This window comes from Amborella trichopoda, chromosome 3 (assembly GCF_054954075.1).
Source record: "Amborella trichopoda isolate Santa Cruz 75 chromosome 3, AtrichopodaSantaCruz75HAP2 v2.0, whole genome shotgun sequence".
NCBI classification, from domain to species: Eukaryota; Viridiplantae; Streptophyta; class Magnoliopsida; order Amborellales; family Amborellaceae; genus Amborella; species Amborella trichopoda.
The window spans coordinates 14,114,168-14,140,546 of NC_142338.1; the positions used below are offsets into that span (position 1 = coordinate 14,114,168).

Sequence of the window (26,379 nt, forward strand, 5' to 3'; positions counted from 1 at the left end):
AAATCGTCGATTCTTCTCTAGGATCTGGCGATTCCCGGTTTTGCAGAAGAATTGACACGGGATGCCGGATTCCTGTGTCGACTCATCGCCCTTATTACACTGTTCAAAATCGCCGATTCTCCTCTAGGATCGGGCGATTCCTGGTTTTGTAGAAGAATTGACATGGGATGCTCGATTCCCGTGTCGACTCAGGCAAGTCCGTCGCGACTCGCCGATTTTTAAAAACCTGAGTAGACCTATAAATATATGAAAATATAGAAAATGGACGATCTAGATAATGTGTGCAAGATGAACCATTTATGGGACTTAAAATCTTTCTATTTATTTATTTATTTATTTTTTCATATTTATATATATCGATGTTAAGATAATCAATTGTAAAGATTTTCAACATTAAAACAACATTTTTTGATGGATTTTTGAGGTGCATCTTTCATTCTACATTTTAAAGTTGGAACCCTATATAAATTTTTTTTTCAAAAATAAATTGTGACGGAGTTATTGAGAGTGAGCATGCCTAAAAAGTATGGTCCAGAGGTATCATAATTTTCGCCCAAGAAAAAGATGAGATCAGATCGATTTTAATCAAACGGCTGCGATCGCCTACCAGCACCCCAATACTATGTATTCAAAATACACACAATGTGTGGCTGCAACGGAAATTTCCTGTTGTCATCCATGGCTGTCTGTTTGTTATCCCTCCCTTTTCGTCATGTCACCTTCTCTCCTCTCCACTCCAATAGTTACGGTAATTATAGGTATAGGAAAACCCGTCAAATTTGCAAAGCTTTCAGCAAAAATCATTTGTCTCTTGATTTATTAGAGCAAAGCAAGGTTAGTAAAGTTCAAATGCTTTCTCTGAGTGTAATGCAATTAGGGCTTAATGCGTTTGTTTTTCTGTTGTGGAACTTAGGTTTTAGGGAGACGCATTAGGTCTCTTCTGCGTGAATTGTCTGTAACTCTCTGTAGGCGATGCACATTAGGGTTCAACGTATTGGTTATGTGATGGACACTTTGGAATTTGGGTTTAGGAAAAAATCAATAGGGTTTAGGAAAAAATTAAGTTTTTATCTGCGTTGATTGGACTTGTGTTAATCCTTGTGCTTAATTTCTTTTGCACTGGAATAGTGGATTTTTTTGGGCTGAAATTTAAGCAGAATTTTGGGATTTCAATGTTGTCATAAATCTATTCTTAGAGGTCTAGTTCTCAGGGCTTATATGAATCCATCTCAGGGCTTATATGGCTGGATTTGCATTTCATCGAAATGTGGTTTCATCTCATTTGAATAATTTTAATTTTAGTAATTTTTTATGCAAATTTAGATAATTAAAAATTGATTTTACATGATTGACTTGAGAACTTAGTCAAGGATTGAAATAGACACTAACTTCTTTCCCTCTATGCAAGTATTACAATATGCTAATGGGGCTTGTAGAAAAATGCAATATCATTTCTATGGTTATTCTTAATTCTTATTGATAATAATACCACCTATCAACCAATAAAATGTACCAATCACATTGTATCGTATCTAGAATTTCAATAGTTAGGCTAAAGAGATCTGAGGGGCTGAATTGCCGATCAAGGGATGTTCAGATTGGTGTTGCGAGAAAGGAATTTGCGACAAAAAGTTCCAGTGGCTGAGCAATGCACACAACTTTTCTCTGAATTTGTTTTTATGCTTTAGATTTTGACTTAGTGCAGTTTTATGATCTAAAGTCTCCAATGGTTTGGTTGGGGACAGCGCCATTATTAATCTAGATGTGCGTCAAGCTTTTAGAGGAAGTTGATGATTGGCACCTTGACATGGTGGCATGAACCATAAGAAAAAAAGAGAAATAAACATGACAAGGAGGAGTACATCATATCAGAAATAGTTTTATTGGCATATTCTCTAGCTTGGGAATGTTCTATTGCAGCTTGTTTTGGACGTAAAGGAAAAGCTTCAAAGACAGTGGCCTGAGCTTCCTGTCGGGAAGAAAGGAAGAGATGATGAAGAGATGATCCTTTGGTTTCTCAAGGACCGTAGATTCAATGCAGATGATGCTATTACTAAACTAACAAAGGCTATTGTATCCTTCACATTTTCCTTTTTTATAATGTAACTCATTTATAAAGCACATTGAGCATTGAATTTCTTGTCCCAGCAGCAACATATAAATAGTAGCTTGTACAGAGTCCAGTTTTGATCATTTAATTTATTATTAATTTGAATATTGTATATTGTTACTTACAAACGGCGGTATTTTGAAATTGACCTTGAATTCAAGTACTGAACAGGGTTATATTTGCAAAAGGATAGGGGAGTATGGGTATTTGTGAAGGTTTGAGCATAATGTTCAATCTTTTAATTATCAACACCATGCTAATCTTTTTAATGAGTGAATTTGCTAAAATTTTTGAGGTTGATTTGGAACATTGGGTTCCATTCCACTTATTAGAGGAAAAAATGTTGTTATTCTGTGATTGATTTATTACAGATAGTGAGGGAAAATCTTTTAATGCTTCAAAAGCTTTTAGTTATTCTCTCGAGGATGTATGATCGTGAAATCGGTATTCTTAGGTTCTTTGAAGAATCAAACATAGAATTTATATGTTATAATTCTCTTTATTTTAAATGTTTATATACATTTTTAGGGAGGATTCTTCTTCATATTGTATTTAAGGGAAATAACTCAGCTTGATTTTTTCTCTTTGTGAAAGTGAAGAAACATTAATCAAGTGTTTTGTCTTTTTCTTTTTTCACACAATTCTGAGAAAGATAGAATGAGATTTACAAAATAGGACAGAATATTCTTTGCTTGCCTGGATATGTTCAATTTTATTCCTTTCCCCTGGCGAATATTAATAGCACCTTTTTGTTTTCCCATTCATATTTTCCTCTTCAAGCTTACTTTAGATGTGGCGTCAAGAATTCAGGGTTTCCAATATATCAGAAGAAACTGTGAAAGATATAACAAGTACTGGAAAAGCATACTTGCATGATTATCCTGACCTAAATGGCAGGCCCGTATTGGTAGTGGTGGCAGCAAAACACATTCCAGCAGTAAGCTTAAATACTGATGTTATTGCACCATATGCTTCTTCATGTTAACGATCCAAATACACCTCTTTTTTTTAAGCATGAGAGTTATTCAATTGACTGGTTAGTTTCGAAAGCGTTCAAGACAATCCTACTTTTGTCATCTTGGGAAAGCGACAAACTATCTAATCCATGCAGAAGTGAAGCAATTGCTCTAAATGTCTTCTGTTCTGAATGTTCCTTGATAAGTTCTATGTCTGAACTAGTTTTTAGAAGGCAAGATGTAATTTACCTGTGCATTTTTACAGCAACCTGAGAAGTATATCATATTTAAATTTAGGTAATGGTTTCTTACACAATGGTTTTTTGGCATCAGAATATTAGTCACACCTTTTGGTGGATTATTTTTTGGACGCATTTTCAATAAAATTTTGATAGGTTTAAAGAGATTCAAATTATTTATCACTTTTGATGACCTTTTTCTTCGCTCTTTTGTCTATTTGAAACATAATGCTTACTTAAATTTTTTTTTTGGTGTCTTAACTGAATTGACTGGTTGTTCCCTGGCAGCTATGGTAGTGCCATGGGATAATGCTGATAGTGATTTGGGTGCAGAAGCATGACCTAACTGAGAGCGAGAAACTCTGCATCTACTTGATTGAGAAGGCCATGGAAAGACTTTCTACTGAAGAAGGGAACATACTTGGGATATTTGACCTTCGTGGTTTTGGTACTGAAAATGCAGATCTTGCATTTATGAAGTTTCTGGTAATTTTGTTTTATAAATTTCATTTTCCCCAGTAAAGTTTTTATGGCTGTGTCCATTGAGATATGCAGTTAATTGAGGTAGAACTTGTAGAAAATGATTGGAAGGCTTAGATTTTTTCAATAAATGGCATTCACCTTAATGAGATTGAAAAAACTTCATTAGTGCTCCTAATCATTTTTATATTTTCTGCAAATATCTAGAGAATAAAATAATGTGGATCTCGTTTTCCGTTGCGTCTGCATGGATTTCCATCAAAGTTTTATGTATGGACTGTTTCAAGTTCAGAATATTGAATGTTTTACATGTTGTTTGTTTGACTAAGTGACTAGCATTATAATAAGGTCCACAATATTCATCTTGGAGAAGATGAACTTTGTGGGCCTTAATCTAATTTATAATGCTTATTTGTGTTCCTATGATTTATATATTTCTTTACAATGCAATTATTTCTGGCATAACTAGTTCCTGCCTTTGAACCTAGATTTGAGGAGGAAATCCCGTTTGTGTTTTCATGCTAGATAAGACAACCCTCGGTCGAGACTTCTACTCTACTGCCTTCAAAGACTTTCCGGAGGTCATTAAGAACAATTCATTGGAACTTTTTCATGAATTTTAATGATTGGCGTAGGGTTAACTTGGTCTCTCATTTCCAGAATTGAAGAGCAAAAGACAAAGGATTTTAGAGTTAATAACCTATTGGGAGCTTGTACAAGATTCTACATAAAGCAATCTCCTGATTACTTGTGTCCATTTATCTTGTACACAAGCTAATGCTTAAACATTCAATCCCTCTTTTGCTCCTTATTATTGCAATAATTCGTAACTTTGTAGGGAAGATTGAAGACATCAATCTATGCTTTATTATTAGGATCTATATTGTAGCTTGTGTACAAGATAAATGCTACAACATAAATAGAATATAGTCTTGAAGCTTCTCTAGTAAATTGGTAGAGATAGCTCCAAATTTATTCCACCACAGCAAGAACCATTTTGGGATTTCTTTATGACTGAATGATTCTCAGAGCAGTATCATCCATATATGAATAAAAAATCTATTTTGAATGAGTAGAGCATGATTCCAGGCTTCCATATAATCAAATAATTATAGGTCATATAAGACCTATAATTTCTTGGAAGTTCTTTAGACCTTTTGCAATAAAAAAGTTTTTCATATAACCATTTGAGAAAATTCATATTCATTTGACTGTCCTCTAAATTGATTCTTTATATAACCGCTTTAGTGTCAAGTAAATGTTTTTTCATAGAAATAATAACCTCTTCAGTTGTTGTAATAGGAAATTAGAAAGAAATACCCAACTAGTTTTTTTCTATAACTTTAGCAGTTAGAGATAAATCCTTATTTTCTATAGGTATTGCAAACATTGTAAAAACCCTTCTATATAGTTTTGACTTTGGACTATTAGAGGAATTTGCAATCACATTTTTGGCCTTTAGACTTAGCCATCCTGCAAAAATTTACAAGTTACAAATTCAGGAACATAATTATTTTTTCCTTCAATATATTCTATATCAAATTAAAAATGGATAAAATAGCTTCCCATCTAAGTTTTTCACATATTTTTCTAACACTTCTTTTGCATATTTGTAGTAATTACTTCGTTTTTATTTTATTATTTATTTTTTTATATTTAGTATGTAGTTTGGAAGTTCAATATAACCTTAACAATGGCTAAAATTTCTTTTTTCATTGTAGAGTACTTTTGTTTTGCATTATTCCAAAATCCTGATGTGAATCTAACTAATTATGATATTATTATATAATTATAATATCTGTTATTATTATTATTCTTATTGTTGTTGTTGTTGTTGTTGTTGTTGTTATCATTATTTGAAATATTTATTATGAAATGGCATCAACATCATTAGTATTAATTCTTTTTTTTGAAGAACGTGAACATTGTATTACTGAGACAGTAATGGTTACAATGGGAGAAGACCGAGAGCCCCCCACTAAGGGTGGTTCTTGGTAAAAAATACATTAGTGAGCCATATACAAAAAAGGCTTATAATACTCGCCCATTTACAAAGATTTACAGGGATTGTCCACAAAATTAAACAAAAACCACTGAAGCTACGAAGTGTGCTTGTGGTCTGTGACAAAAAAGGAGTGGGACCTGGCGTTTTCTTCCTCTTGGATTCTAGCTCCCCCTTTCGCCATGAGATCAGCGAGCTCGTTGGATGTCCTTCAGGTATGCTTCTAGGAGACATCCATATCCCAACAAATGTGAGTAATTTCATAAAACATGGTGGTTAGTTGCCATGGGGGAGGGGTCTTCCCACTTGCCCAAGAGAGTATTTTGGGAGTCTCCTTACGCTATAAGGTGTGGTCCCCAAGAGGGGTTGAACTTTTTCAACCCTAGTAGCAAAGCCATAGCCTTTGCATATTGGGAGTCACCAGTACCGAGGTGCTCGGAATACGTTAAGAGAATTTCCAGGTAGTGATCTCTGAAAACTCCCCCAGCACCAGCCTGGCCAGGATTCCCAATCGAACAACCATTAAAGTTTAACTTGATGCAACCTGCAGGTGGAGGTTGCCAGTTGTTATGTCTAAGTGCCTTTCTTGGTTGGTGGTAAAGAATATTTTTCCATTGACTAGGGAAAAGGTTTCTTGGAAGACCCAAGAACGTCTGATGATTAGAAGCCCAGAAAGAGGCCAGAGAGGTAATCTTGTTAAAGAGAGCTGGGGTTTGGAGATAGATTCCTTGAAAGATTATGTTATTTCTTTCTACCCATATGGTAGCAGCTATAGTAGCTTTCCACAGTGTTTTTCCAGGTTTTGGCCATTGTGAATCCCAATCATAAGAAATAAGGGCTCTGACCGAGGGTGAAGTGATCCATTGGATACCAAACGACTGTACTACCAGACTTTACAGGTCATGTGCAACATTGCAAAGAAGGAAGATGTGAGGGTTAGATTCCTCCTCAGATAAACACAATGCACATCTATTGGGGATGGGGATCCCCCTCTTTTGGAGTTGGTCCACCGTGAGTGCTCTGTTGGATGCAACAATCCAGTTGAAGGTTTGCACCTTGGGTGGGGCGATGGTCGCCCAGACTTTTGCCAAGGCTGATGGAGGATTGGCAGGAAAGGTAGGGGGCCGAGAAAGGCTCTTATAGAAAGGGGCAACCGTGAATTGGCCAGATGGGGTTAGCGTCCACACTAGAGTATCATTCCCAATAAAAGGAATGAAAGTCATGTGTAGAGCTGCCAATAGAGTCTGAAAATGAATTGCGTCCTCTTCAATGAGATTCCTACGGAAGGAAGGGTTCCAGTTTCTTCAGCCTCCAAATAGCACCATTTCCTCAGCTACTGTGGAGTTTGTTAGTGCCAAGCGAGAAGAGGGTTGGGAAGGCTTGGCTCAGTGGGGCATGTCCCAGCCACATGTCAGACCAGAATAAGACCCTATCGTCCACTCTAGGATGAAGACGTACACACCTTTTGAACTGTGCGAGAGAGGTAAGAAAAGATTTCCAGGCTCCTGAAGCTTTCTGCCGCCATCTTCTATCCGGCATCCAAGCTCCTTTCGGGATTCTATATTTACTTCATAGGATACTAGCCCAAATAGAGTCAGGCTGAGTAGCTAGACACCACTACCATTTCCCGAGTAGTGCCGTATTGTGTTTTCTAAGGGTCCGAATCCCTAGACCTCCTAGTTTTTTAGGTAGGCAGATGTTCTTCTACGTTACTAGCTGAAATTTTGTCTTCTCCGTCTGCTCTGACCACAAAAAATTCTGCATGAGCTGTTTCAGGCGATTGGCCACCTGAGTAGGCATGTGAAAAAGGGACATGAGGTACACCGGGGAGTTAGCTAAGGTGGCTTTGATCAAGGTGTTTCGACCTGCCATAGAGAGATATCTACCTTTCCATCCCGCCAACCTTCTATCTACCTTATCCAAGATATAAGACCAAAGTCTCTTTTTCGGTTTTCTCAGGCCCAAGGGAAGGCCAAGGTAAGTAGTGGGAAGGTCCTCCACTTTACACTCCCATTCTGGGATGATGTCTCTAACTTCGGAATTTGATAGGCCTACTCCCATCATTTTAGATTTTTCTATGTTTACTTTGAAACCCGTAGCAATCTGAAAACAATTAAGGAAAAGCTTTAGGGAGTCAGCTTCATGGCATGAGGCATCAAGGAAAACAAGAGTGTCATCCGCATATTGCAGATGAGAAACAGTAGGGCCTTGTGGGCAGCTTTTGAAGCTCGAGAAGATGCCCGCCTGGTAAACGTGAGAAATCGAGCGGTTAAAGACTTCAGCTGCTATAGTGAAGAGGAATGGAGAGAGAGGGCCCCCTTGACGAATCCCCCTCGAGGATGGGAAGTATCTTTTTGGGGTTCCATTGATGAGGACAGAGAAAAAAGGGTGGGAGTAGCAACCTCTCATCCACTTCCTCCACCGGTCCCGGAACCCCATTCTAGCCATGAATTCCTCCAGAACGGACTAGTCCACGTGGTCTTATGCTTTCTCCTAATCAATTTGAAGATTAGGGAATAGTTGCAGGGAATTGATCTGCTCCAGGTTTTGAGAGAGGCTTTTAGAAGTTGGATTTCGTTTGGAGTCTATAGCCTGCCCTACCCTTAACCTGGGAGGAGAAGGAGTTCCACCAGGTTGGGATAAGGGTAGAGAGGGACGACTCTTTGAGCCAAGCCAATTCAAATCTAAAAGGTTTTGGGCCTCTTCTAACAACCATAGTATCAAGAAGAATGGGGCAGTGGTCAGAAGTGGGTTTGGGTCGGGCTACCGCAGAGGAGGCTGGGAAAGATTCCTCCCAATTTAGGGAAAGGAGAAATCTATCATGCTTAGAGAGAGGGTTCAGAAGCATGAATAGACCAAGTATAATGATAACCTTGAAGGGGGATATCAAGGAGTTCTTGCCGATTTATAAAATCAGAGAAGTCCCTCATGTCTTGAGAGATGGAGGTGGAGGAGTTCCTCTCATAGGACCATCTAGTGACATTGAAGTCTCTAGCCATATAGGATGAGGTAGGGCAGCTACTTGATACAACTCAGACCAGAGCCTGTGTTTAAGGGAAGCCCTTATAGGATGAGGTAGGGCAGCTACCTGATCCAACTCAGAACTAGAGCTTGTGTTTAAGGGAGGCAGAATTTGGGCCATAAACGGTCATGAATCTCCATGGGACCCCATCTGGACTACTAGAGAGGAGAACAGTCACTGAGAATTCCCCTATGAAGGAAGAGTTGAGGGTGTGGTATGAGGGGTTCTAGATCACCCAAATGCCCTAGAAGCCCCATTTGTCGATAGGGAGACCCACTAGCGAATGAGCTGGAGAGATGGTTCAGGTTGCTTGGTTTCAACGAGGGCAAGAATGGCAGGGGAGTGTTTTATAACTAGGTCCTTAACCGCATCCCTTCTGGACGCCTGTCTCAGACGCCTAACATTCCATGTTAGGATCTTCATGTATTAGGGGAAGGGGAGGAGGAGGAGGCCACTCTAGATGATCTCCTATGATGGTTAGTGGAAGGAGCAGCCATGTCACAGGAGATGGATGAGAATAAATTCAACAGTTCTTGTTGTCCTTTGAATCTAACCTTCATCCTACTATGTGCATCAGCTGTAAGGAACTTGTGAGCTGGTCCTTCTGGGCCGTCATGATGGAAGCCCATAACTTTGAACATCTCAATCATTCTGTCATCAACTCTAATTTCCCCAACCTAGTCGACCTCCTCGGCGGTCTTAGTGGCTTGAGAGGGACAGATGGGTTTGCTTGCATCTTTCCCATCCCAGTCGACCTCCCCTGCGTTGATGTTGACCAGGGAGGGAGAGATGGGTTCTCAAGAGGATTCAGCTATGTCCGGCTCAGGTTCAGACAGTGGTAAAGGTGGTTAGAGGGGTAAAGGTCAGAGGGTAGAATAGGGAGGGGTTCGGGGGGCAAGGTCGGGAGCATGATGAGGAGGCCGCAGGTGGACGAGGGGTTGTTCCTTTCGAAAGCACTTCCAGTGATAAGGTGGGGTCCTGGTTAGGAGATGAGGGGGGTAGCACTTGAGATGGGGGAAAAGTCGGATGGGGGGGAGGGATATAGAAGGGGGGACAATACAGGGGGGGGGGGGGTGGGGGGGTTACAGGGGCATAGGAGGAGATAAGCAAGAAAATGGTGTGTCTGGATAGAGGAATAGTGGGAGTAATGCAGTGAGGAAAAAGAAGGCCACACTATGTGGAGGGTGTGACCCTGCGAATCTGGACCCCGTGTGGAACAAAGGAGAGATGAGGGGCCAAGAGAGTGGAGATGGTATCAGGGTCCATTGGGGAGGGATCCAAAGAGTGAGCCACAACGAAGCCAAAAGGAGGGAGGTTTCTGTCCATACTATTATGGGGGCAAGGGTTGGCTGGCTGAAGGTTTGGGAAATAGCAGTATGAGCTTGACGAGAGGTGGACAGAGAGAGGCGATGGACAGAAGGTGGGGGTTGCAGGGCCACAGGTTCGAACCTTAGCACGGGTGTAGGAGGCGGGAGAGGGGCAAGAAGTGGGACCAGGTGGGCTGCAAGGGTATGTCCTTAGAGGGAGGAGCAGCGCACGTGGGGAAGGAGCGGGAGGACAAAGTTGGCACTTATAGGGAGGGAGTCGAAAAAGGGGAAGACGAAGAGCCAAGAGATGAGCCGTTGGGGAGGGATTTCTGTCGTGTTCCCTCATCGCAAGAGGAGGGGCCTTGGGAATCGAGACCGACAGGTGACAAATCGGCAAGGGTAGGTGACGAGGACGGCGGGGGTATGGGTGAAGCTGACGTGTGGGGGGGACGAGGGAAGGGGAATAGGGGGGACCCAGGCGGCAGATGGCGAGGTTGGGAGGGCAGCTCCTTTGCAGGGATCGGCAGCTCAGGAGACAGGTGGCCGGGGGGGGGAGGCACAGGTGACACATGGATCAGGGAGGGTTCCTCAAGCACCATGTTGCAAGGGGAGGAAGATGAGGTGGGCGGCAGGACAACAGCGGGGTGCGGCACCTATGTTAGAACAATAACAGGGGGTGAGGAGGTTGTTGGCGACGGTGGCAGTCCCGCAGGCGGCCACAATGGCGGACCTGACAAGGTGGGCGGCAGAGGAGTAGGGGAAGACAGGGGAGAGGGACACGTGGTAAGAGGGAGAGGCTCGAGAATCAAGGGGCAGCAGAGGGAGTGGAGGGTGTGTGGCAGAGAAGGCATTGTCGAGGAAGGCGATTTGGAGGTCTCCCCCTGGCTCGAAGAGAGGGGGGGGGGACAGAAAGGTCCACTAGGATCTCCGTCCTAGGTCGATGGGGGAAAGGAGGTGAGAAGGTGTGGTCCGGCCGGCATTAGTGACCCGGGGAGGTGTCCGGGTCATGAGTGGATAGCGGGGGTGGGATGAGCGTAGAGGGCCCAAGAGAGGCATCTCTCCTCAGAAGCGGGTCAAGGAGAGCGGAAAGAGGGCCCTGCCTTTCTGCCCGCTGAGGAGAGGGAAGATTGGTAGGTTGTCATGATAAGGCCGGGGCCAAGCAGGCGGCTGCCGGCGTCGCCTCTTCTGGTGGTGAGCTCTCTTAGTAACTAGGGTCCAAGAGTAAGGTGAGGGAGCCGGTGGTTTAGCCGGGGAAGAGTTGAGGAGAAAGTCGGGAGAGGGGGGAGAGGCCAACTTCCAAGAGGCCAAGACATGGAAGAGGAGATCATCAACTTCTAGCCATAAGGTCGGGGGGATGCAGGTAGTATCCGGGACGTCCACCAGAACACGGATAGCTCCAAGGGGAGAGTCTCAATAGAAATCCAGTGAATGGAAGCGAAGGACCCGCAAGCTTTTGCCAAACATCGGAAGGTTTCCGGTGTCCATGCTTGGAGGGGAATATGGTCAAAAGTAAGCCAAACCTTTTGTCTTCTAAACGACCCCTCACTGACCAGGCTCGAAGTGAGTAGGATGCCCCTTTGAAGGAAAACATATTAGCTTCCTGTAAAATGCGTTGGGCAGCTGTCGGGGAGGGAAAGGAGAACAAGATGTCTCCATTAGAGATATGTTGGCACACAAGGTTCGGCTCCCCCCAATGTATTTGGGCCCTTCTTTCTATACCTCTAATGTCACCCCGGTTAGGTTGGAACCTTCCAACCAGAGAGGCCAGAGGTTTAGACGAGGCCTTCTTGGATTCAAAATGGGGGGTAGGGATGAAGAAGGGGAGGACGGAGACGGGGAGTGGACAGATGGAACTGGGACCCCTTCTGGCGACGGGGTGTGGGGAGGATAAAGGGGGGTGGAGGATTTTGACGGAGCTGGTTTATGGGAGGTTACCACTTGAGAAAAGGAAGCAGGCAAAGGGGGGGAGGTTAGCACTCGAGGAGGCTGGGGGGTGGGTTGAGCAGGGGGTGCAACTGATGGACGAGCAGGCTTGGAGGAGAGTTTGGGGTACAACTTGTAGATGTCATTCCAGCTAAGCAGAGGTTGGGGATGACGGCTTTCACCATGGTTGCTCTAGCTTAGTTGCTTTTCCCCCTTTCTTTTTCTTATTACCAATTAAATCTCTCATTAGTGTTAATATTATTAATAATAAACTATAATAGCAACTATAATATCATTATACTTTTATTATTATATTATGTTATTATCTGAATATTTTAGTATTGTGTTATATTAATATTAAAATATTATATATTTGACTATAATACTCATCAATATTATAAAATTATTAATAATAATAATTATAATTATGATATTATTATATAATTGTAATATTTATGTGTATTATTATTATTTATGCATATTGTTATTATTTAAAACATTTATTATTAAAATAATGATCATTTAAATATTTTATTCTATTTATACATATGTTTCTTCCTCAGTTTCTCCTGTTTCTGAGGTTTCTTTCAGTTCAGTGGATCTATGGCGATGATGAGCGCAAGGAGACGCGATCGATTCAATTTGTCCCCTATGAAGCTGCTCAGAGCCAAATCCATGGTCACTCTTCTCCTTATGAGCTGACGAAAGTTCTTAAAGCCGATGCTTGCTCTATACAGAAGAACTGCCCAAAAAGGCTTGGCACTGACCAAGAACTCAAATGCACCATATCGCGTTACACACGTAGTCTTAGGCTCATCTCCTTTCGCAATGCGCACCACATAGTCTTAGGCTCTTCTCCTTTCGCAATGCGCACGTGATAGTTGCCAATGCTAGCGTAGCACTCAAAGCACCTGCTCGGGCAAGAAAACAGATGCGCATTAACGCAACGGCTTTCATGCTAGCGTTGCTTCTTGGCTTTCGAACCTACGCTTGCTGTTGTTGTCATTATCATTATTTGAAATATTTATTATGAAATATCAACATTTTATTATGAAATATCATCAACATCATTAGTGTTAATATTATTAATAATATACTATAATAGCAACTATAATATCATTATATTTTTATTATACTATTATGTTATTATCTGAATATTTTAGTACCGTGACTATTATATCATTATATTTTTATTGTAATAATATTATCTGAATATTTTAGTATCGTATTATATTAATATTAAAATATTATATATTTTACTATAATGCTCATCAATATTATAAAATTATTTTAATACTGATAAAATGGTATTGTATTATTATATAACTATTATAATTACGATATTATTATATAATTGTAATATTTATGTGTAGTATTATCATTAATGTGTGTTGTTATTATTTAAGAATTATTTCTTATATGATTTTGTTTGAATGAGTAATATATTCGAAACGATGAGAGAGAGAGCGAGAGAGAGAGAGAGAGAGAGAGAGAGAGAGGAAGTAAATCAACATTTGACCATAAAATGTTCTACAAAATAAAATTTGAATCAGCTAATTTGTTTCTCATATTATGGATAGCTTGTTTCCAATAAATTGTTTTAATGAGAGGAATACTGATATCAATATAATAATCATCGGAGTCGTGTCCAAACTATTTGGGTCTAGTTACACGTTTCCTGCTATGCCATTCCCACTCTATCAATGACCATTAATTTAACATTGGATCAAGATTCATGAAATAGATACGGCAAAAGTTTTATGCTAGCTGCTCAACTAACACAACTCTACTCCTTTCTCCGGGCTGAGGACCAAAATATGACCGACTTGGGATTGGCCATGTTGGAGTTGGACAAATACTAGTAAGTAATCATCAAATTAGGAATTGAATGGATAAAATGGTTTAACAACAAACTGTCAAAACTTGGTTTACATTTAGATGAGCTAAACATGGGATTTGTTATATACTAGGTTCATCCAGAAACTACCCAATTGGCATTGTTCCTAAGTACTTTATAAATATTAGAATATATATAAGCCTGATATAAAAAATATATATGTATGTATGTATGTATATCTGTATGTATGTATGTATGTATGTATGTATGTATATTTTGATCTTTCATCTAATCTAAAAAATTCTAACCTAATCTTATATTAATCTAATAGATATTCGTAGTCTAATATATATTTTAGATTCGATTCATAGATTGGGTCAGGTTGGAGTTATATATATATGTTTATTTTTACTTTGACTTCGTCCATTTACTCGATTGGGTGTACCAAAGGTGGTACTAATTATAGGAAAAGAAGACAAAATTTATCTAGTTCTGGGGCCGGAAACCTTACAATGATATGAAAATCTAGTTTTTCTCTTAATTATAAAACGGAAAAAGTTCATACAAGGTGTCAACCTTATACTGTTGAAGTAAGGTGCACTTAAAAAATTCATCGAGAAAAAGTGCTCTAATGCGGGAACTCTCTAAAACTAATCATCTCGACGTTGGGATGTATATATATGAAATAAAAGGATTTGAAGTCATGAAAATAATGATCTTGTAACACATTATTTGTAAAAAAAATTTATATGCTTAATTTACACTATTTTTGGAGCTTTAAATTTCATAATTAGATGTAAAAATATATTTCCTCGCCATCGCAAGGCTTGTTGGCACCGGAACTGCATCTTTCAACATAATTTAGAGGTGTGCATTACCTTGATTATATAAGTTTGATTCCTCATACCCCTACATACGTACTCCATCTCTTCATAGCAATACAAAAGTTAGCCTCTCTCTCAAAAAAAGGTTGATTCCTCATACTTCACTCTTATAAAATTTAAAGTTCAAAAAACGGTGTAGATCAAGTTAGATAAATAAACACTTGATATATTCGAGAATTAACGGACTAGATAATGTGTTACAAGATGCACTGTTTTTAGGACTTAGAATCCTTTTCTTTCCATATTCATAATCTCGAGGTCGAGATGATCAATTAGAGGGTTATCTTGCATCGGAACAAACTTTTCTGGTGGGTTTTTACGGTTCACCGTACTTCTATAGTACAAGTTTGACAACTTATATAAACTTCTATATATATATATATATATATATATATTGAAAGTGATAATATATTTACTTATTTTTAAGTTTTAATGCCCTTACCTGTGATTTCTTTGCAGATTGATGTGTTCTATTATTATTACCCAAGGCGACTAGGCGAGGTCCTCTTTGTGGATGCACCTTTCCTGTTCAAACCATTTTGGCAAATTGTCAAACCCTTGTTGAAGTCATATGCCAATCTGGTAAATTATCTTATTGATATGCATGCATCCATAAGTAAATTTTTGCATACATGTCAATTCATCACCTCTTTAAGAAATTTTAGGGGCATCGTTGTTCTGGTTCAAAGTTTGAAGGCAGATATTATATTATATGCATGATAATCATTTTAATAGAAGCGAGAAAGTCGATATCATTCAGCTCATTACGTTTGATGTCCCCTCAATTGTCTGTTGTCATCCAAAATGAATTATTCCTCTGCTCAAATCTGTCAATTTCCATTTCCAGACTTCAGCTGAGAAACCCCTCGTGTCAACTTTCCATTTTTGGCAAAGGATATTACAATTACCATAGTGTTTGTTTGCTAAATGATATCATAGTAAACAATCTATTTATAAATGTCTCATTTTATATTACATTTTCACAGTATACAATCTAGTTTATACATGTATTATTTTATATTGCATTTGATGCTGCGTTATCCCTGCATTAGAAGTCATAGCATTCTCTCTCTCTCTCTCTCTCTCTCTCTCTCTCCAGACTAATTTTTGTTTTTTCTCCCAAGGTGAGATTCTGTAAACCAGAGACTGTACGTGAGTACTTCTCCCCCCCAACGGCTCCTCCTGGATTTTGAATTTGAGATATTGGAAGTTTTACTCTTTTCTCCGTTTTCCTAAGAGCGGAAATTTGTCTTGTCCATGATAAAAATGTACTGGCTGGTTGTAGTTTATGGTACGCTTGATATGTGAAAAACAGAGAAAATAAGTGATTACGTAGATAATCTTTGGTGGAATCAGGGCACCCCGTAATTGCAGACTAGTATCATTCGCATGTTCGAGTGGAATTCTTATCTGAAATACTTAGGGATCGGCTCAGGCAAATAATTTGGGGTGCAATTAGGTATCACATTTATCAAAAGAGACTGCACACAATAGGACCTTTCGGTAAGTCACAATTACTCCTAGTCATTACATGTGAGGTCAAGTTCACAAAGTTGGAGAGAAGTTTTAGTGGACTTTGAGCATAGTCAACAACACACCTTCCAAATTCTGTACCCATCAGCCTGGGGATTGTGGCCAATGTTTTAAAAAACAGTGATTTGGATTGGGAATCATTAGGAACCGAATCAGTTCCAAGAAGGTATGGTTCTAGCCTGGTCCCTCTTAAAAAACCAATGTTTCATAATTCTTTGTTTTTTTTTAAAGCTTATTTGAAGTTTTTTTTATTTCCCCCTAAATCCCCACACAATGAACCCCTATTTAGATTTTTTATTTTTAATATTTTTTGAAATGACCAATTTGAACTGACCTGGATTGCCTATCCAGTGATTCCACACGGATAAGTAGGGTGGGCGATCCACCACACCAATCCAGGTTTTTAAACACTATTGTGACTAATGTGAACTCTGATTACATACTTGTCCTCATCACAATTGTTTCCCTTTTGGTTGTACAGTGATGATTTTCTTGCGTGTAATGAATACTGGACATTACGAATCTTGCTGGCTTCTATTTCCCGCCTCAACCAGCTCCAAAAGGTTTCCATGCCTAATGTATGCACCCTTGGCTAAACCTAAAGTCTTAGAAAGTTGATTATGGTTTTAACAGTATCCACGAATGTGTGAATGTGTAGGCTGTGGCTCAAGAGAGCCATTTGTGTGCGAGAATTCTTATTGCAACCACTAATTTGCAAAAGTGGTTGCAATAATTATCTGCCACAATATGAACGAATGTGAGAATGGTAATATAAAACTGCGCTTTTTTGGTGCAGTCCACAAGCCTCGAGTTGGCCGCAAAAGCACAATATTAATCCGTAGTCTACAATTTAATAAATAAATGATCATTTTCTTGAATCTTTACAGTTGTCGAGTCAAAATCATTTCAACATTTCAACAGTATGTTACGAGTTGGTCTGAATTAAAGTGCCCACATTTGAATGCTCTGAATTTGTAACCATTCTTTGTAACTTTGTTTTCGGGGATCGTATATTATAAGATTATTCACTTTTGGTATGAGGTAACAATCACTCTTAGACATTGGATGTAAAACTTGACAGGTTAAAGTACGGTACAACATTCGACAAATTTTATTTTGTTTTTTTTGCCTAATTAATAATACATCTTTCAACCACTTAGTTTTACATCTAACTGTCAATAATGATTGTGACATTTTATGTAATATAATAAATTTTTTTTATGTATATGTTTATTTTTATATAAATAAACATGTACCATTTGATACAGTTTTGCTATATTTCTTAGGAAAAAGTTCATATAAAGGATGCAACCTTATAATGTCGAACTACGGATGCACTTCAAAAATCCATTAGAAAAAATAGTTTTAATGTTGAAAAACCCTTTGATTGATCATCTCGAAATCGAGATGTATGATCATGAAAAATAAAAAGATTTTAAGTTTTAGAAATAGTGCATTTTACAACATATTATCTATACCATCCATTTTCAAGATTTTCATATTTGTAAATGTATTTGATTTTAACCATTTTTGAAATTTAAAATTTTATAATTAGATATAAAAATAGATTTTGAGATAATCCTAAGAACATTTTACATCAAAATTATATAGCATGATAAGATTTGAAGGTGCACATTACCTCTACACCTACGGATGCATTCGTATGCCAACTGCACCCTATTTCTCATGATGTATATTCATTCGTTGTATCATTCACAGCGTGGCAATCATATCACTTTCTTGACAAAGGTGGGGTTTAAGTATGCTCGACATATGTTCAATCGAGCGGTCGAGAGCTTCATAAATAAGCTTGTCGCCTTTTTAGAGTTCTCTGAATCTAGTATCGCACTCTTTTGAGTTTTCAGTTTATTTTCTTAGAGGGCACCCCATCTTTCTCCCTCTGCGCCTGTGGGGTATTTGCCAGGATGTACGATGGGCTCCTTTTGATGGATCTTGCCTCTCACTTTTCCATTGCCGGCCGATACGGTTTAATTAAAATTAATTCAATTATTATTACAGGAATTCCCAAATGGACCATCACTTTTCCATTGTTGCCCGATACAGTGTAATTAAAATTAATTAATTTATTATTACAGTAATTCCCAAAAGGACCATCACATTGTAGAGGTTATAGTCATCAAAACCAGTTCCAAATAGTTAGCCGATCAGTTTGGCTGGTAAGTAAAAACTGGGTTTAGTCGAAAATTTAATCGGCTCTAGCTAGTAGGACTAACCATTTTAGTTAGACCAACAAAACAAAGTTGCAAAGGTTTATTTACTATATTTTTCTATTTTGTAAAATTTCACTCATGCAAATCAATTGACAGTTGGAAATGAACCAAACCCCTCAACAGTTAAAGTGGACGGTTGGGATTGGAATTGAACCAAACCCCTCGACCTTTAAAAAGTGGATGGTGTGATTCTGATAGAAAAAACCATCTTCCAATTGAGATTACTTTTGAGTACCATCTTAAACTGCACTATTTTTTAGTTTTTAGAGTAAAACTCTCTCCATCTTAATATTAAATTGATTATATTACTCGTTTCTACAAAACCTTCTAGTATTCTGCACTTCTTTTCCATTTCATCTTTTTCTCGTCGCCATTCCTATACACACCAGGTACCCCAACCTTCTCCTTCCTTAGAAATTCGAGCCATCTATTTTTCAAAACTTATTCAGGTAACTCATAATACATACATGTATACATGCAAATGATATACACGTATATGCATGGAAGTCGCAACAAAAATATACACAAAGACTGACCTCATGTGCCCTGGCAGGGCAGCAATTTTTATTGTTATTATACAATGAAAAATTGGAACCATACAAGTGAGGCATCTCACAGGCTGCGCATTTCAGACTCTGCATCATCATCATGCTCGCCAGCCTGCAGAAACAGTAAAACAAAGCTTGTATGTCTCTTGCTTCTTCATGAAACACCAATTATGAAAATATATAGAAAGGAGTCACAATGGGCAAGTATTAGTGTAGGTGACTTAGGGCGCGAACTGACATTCACAACATAAAAATCTAGATAGAAATTTACGCACATATTTCATATGAGTTAGGAGATGAATTGCAGCATTGCGAGTGAATTTTCTTGCGAACAGGAAACATGGAGCTGACATCCCTTTGTTCGTGCACCACTCTTTTCTGTACTCTGTTTCATAATGGATATTGTCGATACTCTGCACGGTAAGATTAAAGATGCGTCAATAGACAACTAAATAACTAATCAAGAACAGTAATGGCTATTTCACTGCAAAATGGTATTCTGACAATAGCATACGGTTGAGAAATGTATCCAGTGGAAATAAATTTATCATCAGGAAATTTGCCAACTTAAGACTTGAGTCAGCAGGTTACTGGCTGGAGTCAAGTTGGGTATCGGCAATAATTATATAGATAACAAGAAACACGACAAAAAGAAATAAGAGCCAAAACAATAAAAAATTAGTAAGGGAGATAATCTCAATTTGTTGTTAGTGGAGGCATATAACTTAGATATAATTAATATGAAAGACAGAGGAAGGGTAGTCCCACACTGTTCTTTCCAGTAGGTCAGGGGGGGGGTTTGAAACCTCATTCGTTGTCATGCAGGTCCATGTTTTAGATTGCAGCGAGATTAGACTGAATGTTGGAAACAAGTGTTTCCAACAATGTATGAAAATTAGTCTTAATTACAGATGTAATCTTTCTTCAAGCACCTTTATGTCATGTATCAACTGAGGAGTAGCATCAGAATGCTTGTAAGTAACAGGATGCCAACCCCGCCTTTCGTGATCTTTGGATGACATGTCCCACACAGTATGTGTAAGTGGCCGGCGAGTCAGCTCTGCTTCGAGTCCTTTTAGCTGAAATTTCAAAACCAGAAGAAAATCGTCAAAATCAATTTTAAAATAAAAATAAAAGCAAGAAATGTTGCAGTGGGAAGCATCCGCATAATTTGGTAAACTTGCAACTACATGTGCAAAGCTCCCTCCCTCTCTCTCTCTCTCTCTCTCTCTCTCATTGGACAACGAAGTTCATAAGTATGCATTTTGGTAAACACATCACTCCATATGCAAAGCTTCTTCTCTCTCCCCAGCCTTTTTCAGCAAGTATAACTCTTTCATCAGGAGACCAAAAAAGAGATCAAGCATGCCTAGTATCAAAATGCAAGAGCAAATAAGCCTTCCTATTCCAACCGCTGGACAAATGGAACAGTCTCACAGAATGCCCAATAGAGATCTACAGCCCTATAAGATGATCCCAGAATGCAAAAGAAAATGAACTCCAAAAATACAGAGAATGATCAAAGATGAAGGAGTAGTTAAGGAAACTTACAGCCAGTAATGTCTGGACATAATGTTCATCTGGGATACAGTTGTGTTCTTTTGAAGCATCTGTAGGCTACAAGAACAAAGTGAATGTATTAATAGAAACTCATTTTATTTTTCTAATTGTAATACAAACTCATTTTCTACATTGGAAACAAAATGATAGTTAAAAGAGAGAAAAGTCTTACTAGGGAATGGTCTCTCCAGAATTCTGGAAGTGACCGTCTCTGCACAAAATGCACAAAATTGTCAAAATTTTCATGTCACACAAGTATCAGAACTCTCAAGGAAAAAGGAAGCAGGAGAATGCAACATCTCAAGTAATATAAAAAAAGGTTTCTCTTCTTTTCCATAATTAAGAGACTACAAAAATTGACAAAAGAGGAATGAACGTGGGCTTGAATGGTTAGTTATTAATGATCGCAACACTTCATACCAAGTTTGATGTACTACTGCACCACCCAATAAAAGAAAGTGACCAAAAGAACATGATTCTGTACTGGATATTTTGAATATATTGATCAAATTACCGATGAGAGATGAACAGTTTAACATCTTATCATATCTTTTGATTTAATTTCAAAATACCCATAAAAGAACACATGTTCTTGAGTTGGAATAGTAGCAAATGGGTAAAATGTTAAATAGTTAATCTCTCATGGGTATTTTGATAATTTTACCTTTGAATATTGTGCTTCATGTTGCAGAAAATCACAGCAAATTAGTAGCTAGAACAGCTCTCCACATGACCAAAAAATAAATTTAGAATGTTCACAGCATGAACAGGTAGTGCATGAGCCACTGTTTCTGATAGCCGACTTAAAAGCAGTACAGAGGCTCATTTGTAACCCAACGGATGGTGGATTGGCTCTCCCATGGTAGTAAAACGCACATTGCTCTGTTGGGTAAAGTTCTCTAGCTACTATTATTTTTAGGACACCAAATTATAGGGATGTAACCTACTTAACCGAGCAATAAACCTGGAGAAAGGAATAATTTTATCCCTGAAGAAAGTAACGTCCTAGCCCAGGAATGAACAAAGACCTCCCAACTATTGGACGGCCACAATCACGTGTTCAAGATCACAAAATCCAATTTTTGTTGAGAAACTCATCTGGTGATTCTAAAGTGGATCGCACAATTTCTGATAAAGAAAATTCTCCAAAGTAGGTCTTTTGCCCAAGGGTGCAAGTGTAAATCCCCTCCCATGGTAGTATGCTATACGCGCTCTAAGGCAGAGCACTATAATGTCCCTCAAAGTTCAAAACCATGCTTGAGGGGGGGGGACTTTGGACCCCAAATTTGGGGAACATACCCTACTCATCCTAGCACCTGTTTGTGTCAAATGTGTTCATGCGAGAAAAGATGAATCCTAAATGATTAGAGAACTAGAGAGGAAAACAAACATAAATGGGAGTACAAGTTCAACCAAGATCACATATGATCAGGGCTTTTTCATTAATATAAAAGACAAGGTACAAGGAGTTCCTTTGGTATCCTATTTCATTCACAGCTAGATTGTTTTATGCAAGGGAGAACACCATTGATTTGGGTTTCATGAAATTTTACAGAACAAAATGCAGACGCTAACCTTATGACACTTATATACTATTCATATTGTATACCATTCATATGCTTGACTATGAGTGCAGTGGATCCAGCTGCTTTAGCTCTTTGATGTAATGCTTTGAAATTTTACAGAACAAAATGCAGACGCTAACCTTATGACACTTATATACTATTCATATTGTATACCATTCATATGCTTGACTATGAGTGCAGTGGATCCAGCTGCTCTAGCTCTTTGATGTTATGCCTTGAAACTAAAAGGTGTGATTGTGTAGAATTCCAAAGTATAAATTCTAAATTTTTTCTCTTTCTTTTAATAATTGGATTTTCTATTTATAATTGTCACAATACAAAATAAAATAAACCTACTACAGTCTAGGATCTTTAAAACTTACTGCCATACAGTACTTTATTAAGAAATGAATTCTAATCATCGACTCATATTTTTGATAGAAAAAATTTAAAATTTTTGTTTTTCCAAAAATTATATAGATAGTTTTTAGTTGAAGCAACTTATACCAAAAGGCATTGTTGAAGGTTATAGCAGCAAGATATAAAGTTTCCTATATTGAGAGTTTCCTATTTTGTGAGATTACAGTTGTAATAAGATTTGTTTCCTAAAAGACAAGAATTGTAACTCTATAAATCTCTGGTAAACCCCAGAGTAATCCCTATGAATGAAATACTGGTTTATCCTCCATGGATGTAGGCACAATTGCCGAACCACGTATGTCTTGTTGATCATTCGACGTAGGCACCATTGTCGAACCATGTAAATGTCTTGTTTTTTTTGGGCAATTATGTATGTGTCTTGTTGATCTTTCTCTTTCTCTCTTCACTATTTCCTTTATTGCAAATTCTACAAGGTATCAGAGCAGGCCGATCTAGCAATAGCGATTCATTGCTCAATGGTGGTTGCGTCGTCTCTCTTGATCGTGGTTCATATCTCGTGGGTTCGTTCATAGTGGTGGAGCAAGTTTGAATGGGTCCATCCCTACCTTTTTTTTCCCTCTCTCTCTCTCTCTCTCTGCTTCTTGCTTTGTAAATTTGAGCCAAGACGTCTTTCTCTGATTTAATTGAATTGGCCAAGCAAGCAACGATTTGAACCCCAAACTTTGGGTTGGTTGGAAACATATTTTTTTTTGACAACTGTTGGTTGCAAGACGTCTCTCTCTTATTTCTTGCATTAGTTTGGGTTAGTTGCAAAACCTTTCTCTAACTATTGAAGAACTTGACGAGCCATAGTTTGCAAGTTCGACCAGACTGAGGCGTCATCCATTAAAAGGATCCCCAACTGCAACTTTGACCAAATTGAGGCGTCATCTATCCTTTAATCCTGTTTGCTACTATCAGATCAGTCTTCTAGCTTCTTTTATCTCATTGTAATGGCAGGTCCATAACATAACTCTAGCAGGAAACTTCCTATTGCTCCATCGAATGGACTTAATTATCTTGCTTGGTCAAAAAATGTTTCTCATTCTCTCTTTGAAAAGTCTAAACTTAGACACATAACTAGGAAGAAAATCATGAATCTTGATTTCAAAACCTCGGAAGAAAGTGTTGAGAAATCTTCCCTAGTAGCTAATAATGAGAAAATGAAAATAAAAAGCCCTAAAACTAATGGTGAAGGTGGAGGCCCTAATAACCATCAAGATGGTGGAAGGTGTCGTAGTAATAGAGGGTATTCTAGATGTGATCACTGCAATAGTATAGGACATGTGAAGGATAGGTGTTGGGTATTATACCTATGCTCAAGGCCCATCAATAACAGGACAACCGACAGATCTACCGCTATGACCGCAATCATTCAAACTCAAACCCATCACTGCAACTGTGATCATTATCAGCAACCAAGTAACAACACTGGTTCTTCCTCCACACATGATCCTTCTTCTTCATTCCCAAACATAGGTAACCGTTATGCTTCCATGTCTTCTTGTGATACTTTTACTAGGATAATAGACTCAGGGGCCACATATCATATGAATGGTAACTTATAGTGTTTATCCAACCTAAAAAATAATAAAAATATAAACCTTGTGTCTATGGTTAATGGTTCCTTGATTCCTGTTCATGGTGTTGGTAAGACCAAATTCTTCTCCAAGTCTCATAACTCAGAAGTTATTTTTATGCCATCCTTTTCCTCTAACTTGATGTCTATTAGTAGAATTACTTGGAGCATGAATAACACCGTTATTTTATCTCTCAACTCTGTAACTTTCAGGATTAAGCCACGGCGTAGTCTTCTTCTTCTAAACCAGTTTGGTGAGTTTTAAAGGTATCTTTAGCGTCGGCTGACTCATCATGACTTGTTCCGGGTGTGTTGGACACATCACTGGTACTAATATCGTGTGTTGGAACACCTCAGTAGAACGAAATTGTTAAAAGGAAAAATAGATACCTTTTGGAAGCTACAAGGTCTTTGATGTTTCAGATGTATGTTCCAAAAATTTATTGGTCTGAAGCTATTTTAACTGTTTGGTATTTGACTAACAGACTTTCGAGTAAAATTCTTAAAGATAAATATCCCTTTTGGATCCATGGATGCGTTCTATGGTGATGGCTGATGCTCTTATGGCTTCCTCACCCCCTCTATTCCTCTCCCTATGGAGGGGAAACCTCCTGATCCTCGGGAGCTTCTTTCTCGTTTCTACGGTAGTAGTTTTGTTTGTTGTTATGGTGGTGTTGGTCCCTTAGAGGCTATGACCAGATGTGCTCGCATTAGCTTTGTTTATGATGTTCGAAGATCCTCTTTTTATGGCGGTGATCATCTCAATAATGATGGGGATGGATCTGGTTATGATCCATTCATTTATGGTCACAACATTATTGGCGGAGATGGATCCAGGTCTAACAGATCTGCTCATGCTCTTTACATGTGGATAATATTGATAATCGAAGATCCACTTTTAATGGAGGTGATCATCAAACGGATCTGATCCTGCTCTTTTGCATGCGGATGATATTGGATCTCGTCTCACGAGATCTGAAGATTGCAGAAAGGACAACGAGGCTATGATCCTTGACCCTGCACCTCAGGATAGAACTAATATCAACGGTATTTATGGTTCTAGTGATCTAGCTTCAAAGGTAGATTCTGGTGCTGCCTATTGTGTGGTATCTGGATATGGTCATGCTGAGATGCCTATGAAGGATAATATTATGAAGGAAGATAATGGTACTGCTTTTCGTGTGGTATCTGCCTATGGCGGTGACTTCAAATCAGGTTAATCTCTGATGTCTGCGAAGGGCAATATCTCTGGTAATACTCCTAAACATCATATCTCTTCTTGCATTGACGTACATAATGCTTCTTATGTGCGTTCTAGTTCTTGCTTGGGTGGGTCTCCTGATGGTAATGTTTACCAAAAAAGGATGGGTTACTTGTTAGCCATGGTAATGTGAACACTAAAGTTATGGGTCACAAGCCTTTGGGTTGTGTTTCTAGTTCTACAGAAGATAGTCATGAGGCTGCCCACCTTGGGATAGTTTTGGGTGTTCGAAGTTCTGCCCCTTGCAATGATACAGATCATGTTATTGACTCCTTTGGGGTTGCCAATGATGCTGAGTACGGTCAAGGTCTCAGTTATGTTTTCGTGATGGTTATGGGGTGCATGCACCTACGGCTGTGCGTGAGAATGCTGATCAGTGAGCTCTTTCTCCTTATGGGGATATTCCTAGGTCCATAATTTCCGGTCTTGATGGTACAGCTCAAAGTATCGTGAACCGAGAGAGTGATTGTTCAAGATTCTGGCCTAGAATATCTTCGATGGGCCTTGGCTTGAGATCTACTGCTGTTGATTTTGATGGGGTCATCAAGAGTCCAGTAAGGAAGGCCTTTCCATCCTTGGTGGTTGGTTTGAAGCATACCGTAGGTGGCAACATAAGAAGTCAACCTATCGCTGGTTCTGGCAAAGGCAAGGAGGTGGATATTACTCCTTCTTGGACATTTTTTTGGTAGTAAAAACGACATAGGAACTTCTGGATCTCATGGTGAAGGTGTCGTAAGGAAGGAGTTTCCATCCTTGGTTCCAAAGAACAAGAATGGTAGCTTGGCTAACAGTTGTTGGGGCTCGGGTAGGTACTCAAACCTGTTATTTGGTGCCAAGGGTGTTCAAAATGGAGTGTATTACTTTGAGGAGATGGATACTTTACCTACTGAAATTATTAATGATAAAAAAATTGTCAAAGTTC

At 38.8% G+C, this 26,379-nt stretch overlaps 2 protein-coding genes and 1 long non-coding RNA gene across 12 annotated transcripts in view; 2 read left to right on the top strand and 1 right to left on the bottom strand.

Moving 5' to 3' along the window:
* Nucleotides 1-609: 609 nt before the first annotated feature.
* Nucleotides 610-16,112, top strand: LOC18430786 (Sec14p-like phosphatidylinositol transfer family protein). 6 transcript variants are annotated; one of them, XR_016053120.1, is made up of 6 exons: nt 610-834; nt 1,921-2,073; nt 2,901-3,047; nt 3,594-3,791; nt 15,220-15,342; nt 15,885-16,112. XR_016053120.1 is itself a non-coding variant. In XM_006840928.4 (6 exons), exons 1-6 carry the CDS (start codon nt 643-645, stop codon nt 15,951-15,953), a joined length of 837 nt encoding a protein of 278 aa, XP_006840991.3. In that variant the 5' UTR covers nt 614-642; the 3' UTR covers nt 15,954-16,112. The 6 variants fall into 6 exon arrangements, 5 of the variants coding, with proteins under 5 accessions (XP_006840991.3, XP_020520871.1, XP_088719696.1 ...); XM_006840928.4 differs by having other exon boundaries at nt 614-834; nt 3,639-3,791; XM_088863571.1 differs by having other exon boundaries at nt 645-834; nt 2,891-3,047; nt 3,639-3,791.
* A 233-nt stretch (nt 16,113-16,345) lies between these two features.
* Nucleotides 16,346-16,828, top strand: LOC148782762 (uncharacterized). Its single transcript, XR_016053121.1, has 2 exons — nt 16,346-16,459; nt 16,775-16,828. It is a non-coding gene; the product is annotated as an uncharacterized LOC148782762 (long non-coding RNA).
* Nucleotides 16,829-18,934: 2,106 nt separating this feature from the next.
* The window catches only part of LOC18430789 (Core-2/I-branching beta-1,6-N-acetylglucosaminyltransferase family protein), a 71,919-nt gene continuing 64,474 nt past the window's right edge, over nt 18,935-26,379 (bottom strand). For all 5 annotated transcript variants that reach the window (XM_020665159.2, XM_011623779.3, XM_088863573.1 and 2 more), the window contains 5 exons: nt 20,805-20,843; nt 20,624-20,689; nt 20,005-20,151; nt 19,348-19,485; nt 18,935-19,184 (listed from right to left, as the gene is read on the bottom strand). In XM_020665159.2, the coding sequence (XP_020520818.1) occupies nt 19,137-19,184; nt 19,348-19,485; nt 20,005-20,151; nt 20,624-20,689; nt 20,805-20,843 (438 nt within the window). In that variant the 3' untranslated portion in view covers nt 18,935-19,136. The remainder of the gene's footprint in view (nt 19,185-19,347; nt 19,486-20,004; nt 20,152-20,623; nt 20,690-20,804; nt 20,844-26,379) is intronic.